Source organism: Camelina sativa, chromosome 20 (genome assembly GCF_000633955.1).
Source record: "Camelina sativa cultivar DH55 chromosome 20, Cs, whole genome shotgun sequence".
In the NCBI taxonomy this organism is placed as follows: domain Eukaryota; kingdom Viridiplantae; phylum Streptophyta; class Magnoliopsida; order Brassicales; family Brassicaceae; genus Camelina; species Camelina sativa.
The window spans coordinates 18,611,684-18,614,565 of record NC_025704.1 but is presented as its reverse complement, the minus strand read 5'-3'; the positions used below and the strand labels follow the sequence as shown (position 1 = coordinate 18,614,565).

The following is a 2,882-nucleotide window of genomic DNA, read 5'->3' as shown; positions in this document are numbered from 1 at the left end:
TATTTGATTTGATTTTTTATAACCCATACAACAACAATAACAAAAACAATTCAAAACAAAACAAAACAAAACAAAAAAAAGATTTGAGAGTAGTGGAAGAAGATGAGAGAATGAAAGAGTGATAGATTAAGAAAATAAGATATTGAGTATTTATAGGAAGAGAAATGATGAAAAATTACATTTAGAAAAATGAGAGTTACAATTCTAATTTATTTTTTTGTTTTAATACAATTGATTAATACAACATAGTGGAGAAATAAAGTTAATGCATAATTTATAGGGAGAAGCTATAAAGATTTCAGTTTTATATTATGTGAGTTAAATGTGAAATTTAATTGTTTTAAATTTGTGTTTTAATATAAGTTTTTTTTTTGTTAAAATTGCATTGTCAAGTGGACCAATAAAGAAATTTTCGATGACATAATATAATTGATTTGGCGTTAAAAAAATAAAAAGTTGTTGAATAAAATGATATCATTTTGGAACAATACCTCCGCAGGCTTTTCGGCCCATTCCAGATAAAATTTTCAAGCTTACCCATTACAAATATTGGGTTTTTGAGTCAAATCTGAAATGTTTTGGGGTTTATTTAGATTAAACAAACAAATCAGGGTCACTTCTGTTATTTATCAGAACAAATTGACACGAGGACCTTTAAAGCCAAAAAAACCCTAAACGCAACTTCTTCTTCTGCTTCTCTTTCAAAGATCAAAAGACGCCGCTCCTCGCTTCATTCATACACAGTTCCTCCTACAGCTTCAGGTAATCTTCAGTTATCTTCCATAGAATCGATTCTTCTTGTTGTTGTTTAAACTCGTTTACCTCTATTGTACAGCTTTCGTTGTCCTGGAAATGTGATTCGAAGAAGTTTAGATTCAGATTCGAACTTGTTATTGTTTTGTTGACATTTTGTTTTGTATTGGAATCGTAGAGGTGAAAATGAGTCGTGGTGGTGCAGCAGCAACAAAGGGGAAGAAGAAGGGAGTGTCCTTCACTATTGATTGTTCGAAGCCTGTGGATGACAAGATCATGGAGATTGCTTCTCTAGAGAAGTTTCTTCAGGAGAGGATTAAGGTTTGTGGTAAAGCTGGTGCTCTTGGTGATTCTGTTTCCATCACTCGTGACAAGAGCAAGATCACTGTTACTTCTGATGGTCAATTCTCCAAGAGGTATCATTTTTAACTAAAAACCTCAATGTTGCCTTAACTTGTGTCTAGGTTTTTGGGCTGTGATGTGTTGTGTAGGAATAGTTTTGGTAATGCTTAGGAGTTTCATCTTGTTGGTTGGAACTATTTGAATGTATAATCTTTAAGTTATTGCTTGGGAGTTGAGTATAGTTTTAATGTATAAACTGGTAATGGTTTGTAATGCTTGTGGTTGATCTTTTTGGTTGGTACAATGTTGAATGTATAGTCTCGAAATGTTTTGGTAATGCTTGTGATCATCTTGTTGCTTGTTACAGTGTTGAATGTGGAACCTTCAATATTTTTTGGTAATGCTTTTGTTCATCTTGTTGATTGCTATGAATACTTTAGATGAATGTAGAATCTCTAATAGTTTTGGTAATGCTTTTGTTGGTTGGTCTGATTGTAGAATCTTGAATTGATTATCTTGTGTAGTTGAGTATAGGATTGTGTTTGTTTCTGATTTTGGACTGTGGCTAAGTGTAGTTATTTGTTTCTGTCTGTGATAGATATCTCAAGTATTTGACAAAGAAGTACTTGAAGAAGCACAACGTGAGGGATTGGCTCAGAGTGATTGCGGCGAACAAGGACCGTAACCTCTATGAGTTGAGGTACTTCAACATTGCTGAGAACGAAGCAGAGGAAGAAGACTAGAACCAGTAGTGCCATATTCTCTGTTCTTCTCTCCCCCCGTTGCTTTGGTTTTGATTCTTCAATTATCTTCAGTTTTGTGTTAGATATTATTTAGTTTTGATTGAAGTAATACTCTTTTCTTTTGTTGTTGCAACACTTGAGATTTTCTATGGAGTCTATCTCTTCCAAAAAGTTTTCTCGATTAGCATATTTGTTTAGAGAGATGTCTAATGTTTTTTGATAAAATTTTGTTTAGATGATGGAGATTAACTAAGTTAGTCAAAAGATATATTAGTTTTAGATTTTTGCACAAATCCAATCTTGTGAGAACTTGTGAAATGTATAATATAAGATATTATAAGAACTAAGGTCCACACAAATGTGATTCCCATGAAGCACGAAGATGAGTCATCCAACTCAATCAAAACAAAGTTTGATGTAAATCATATTACGAAATCAATAGATATGATATTGGATTTAATGATGAAATCAAAAGACAAAGAGATTGTAGCAACACAAGTAATGCAACTATTTTTACTATATATTTTATTACTTTTACTTTTCATTTGTTTCTTGTATTCAAGCTCGCAAACTTTTCAATTCGTTAATTCTTAACCCAGTTTGATTTAATGATTTACCTACAGAAATTGACTACGGTTTTTTTAAATCGCCTCACCTGGTTTTGACCTCCACATATGCAAGATATAAATCAATCGGTGGTATTGCCAATGGTACAAAAGATTTGTACTATCATCATTATATGGCGGTTATAATAGTATTTTCGTTCTGTCAACTTAAATCTGCTTATTAAATTGATAGTTAAAATTTATATGTTTGTCTGTTTTGATTTGTTTAGCATACATCATGTTAGTTTTAGTCTACTACTAGTACTATTGTTTGTTCAAGAAAAAAAAAGTCTACTACTATTACGTGTATCACAATTTCTTATCAATATGAACATGAATACAATGCATGATCTCAGCTTAGATTTGGGAGTGTGGTTGTGGTTGTGGTGTGTTAAATGAGAGAGAGAGAGAGAGAGAGAGAGAGAGAGAGAGAGAGAGA

General features: G+C 32.3%; 1 protein-coding gene across 1 annotated transcript; it reads left to right on the top strand.

Annotated features, from left to right (window-relative positions):
- Positions 652–2,027, top strand: LOC104771183 (60S ribosomal protein L22-3). The gene is made up of 3 exons (XM_010495671.2): positions 652–762; positions 932–1,169; positions 1,694–2,027. The coding sequence occupies exons 2-3, from the start codon at positions 940–942 to the stop codon at positions 1,836–1,838; spliced, it is 375 nt and encodes a 124-aa protein (XP_010493973.1). The 5' UTR covers positions 652–762; positions 932–939; the 3' UTR covers positions 1,839–2,027.

What these genes read in the sequence shown, in the direction of transcription:
- LOC104771183 (XM_010495671.2), top strand. Translation starts at nt 940, where the DNA reads ATGAGTCGTGGTGGTGCAGCAGCAACAAAGGGGAAGAAGAAGGGAGTG. An exon ending in GATGGTCAATTCTCCAAGAG is followed by an intron (nt 1,170 to 1,693) that starts GTATCATTTTTA and finishes TGTCTGTGATAG; the next exon opens with ATATCTCAAGTATTTGACAA.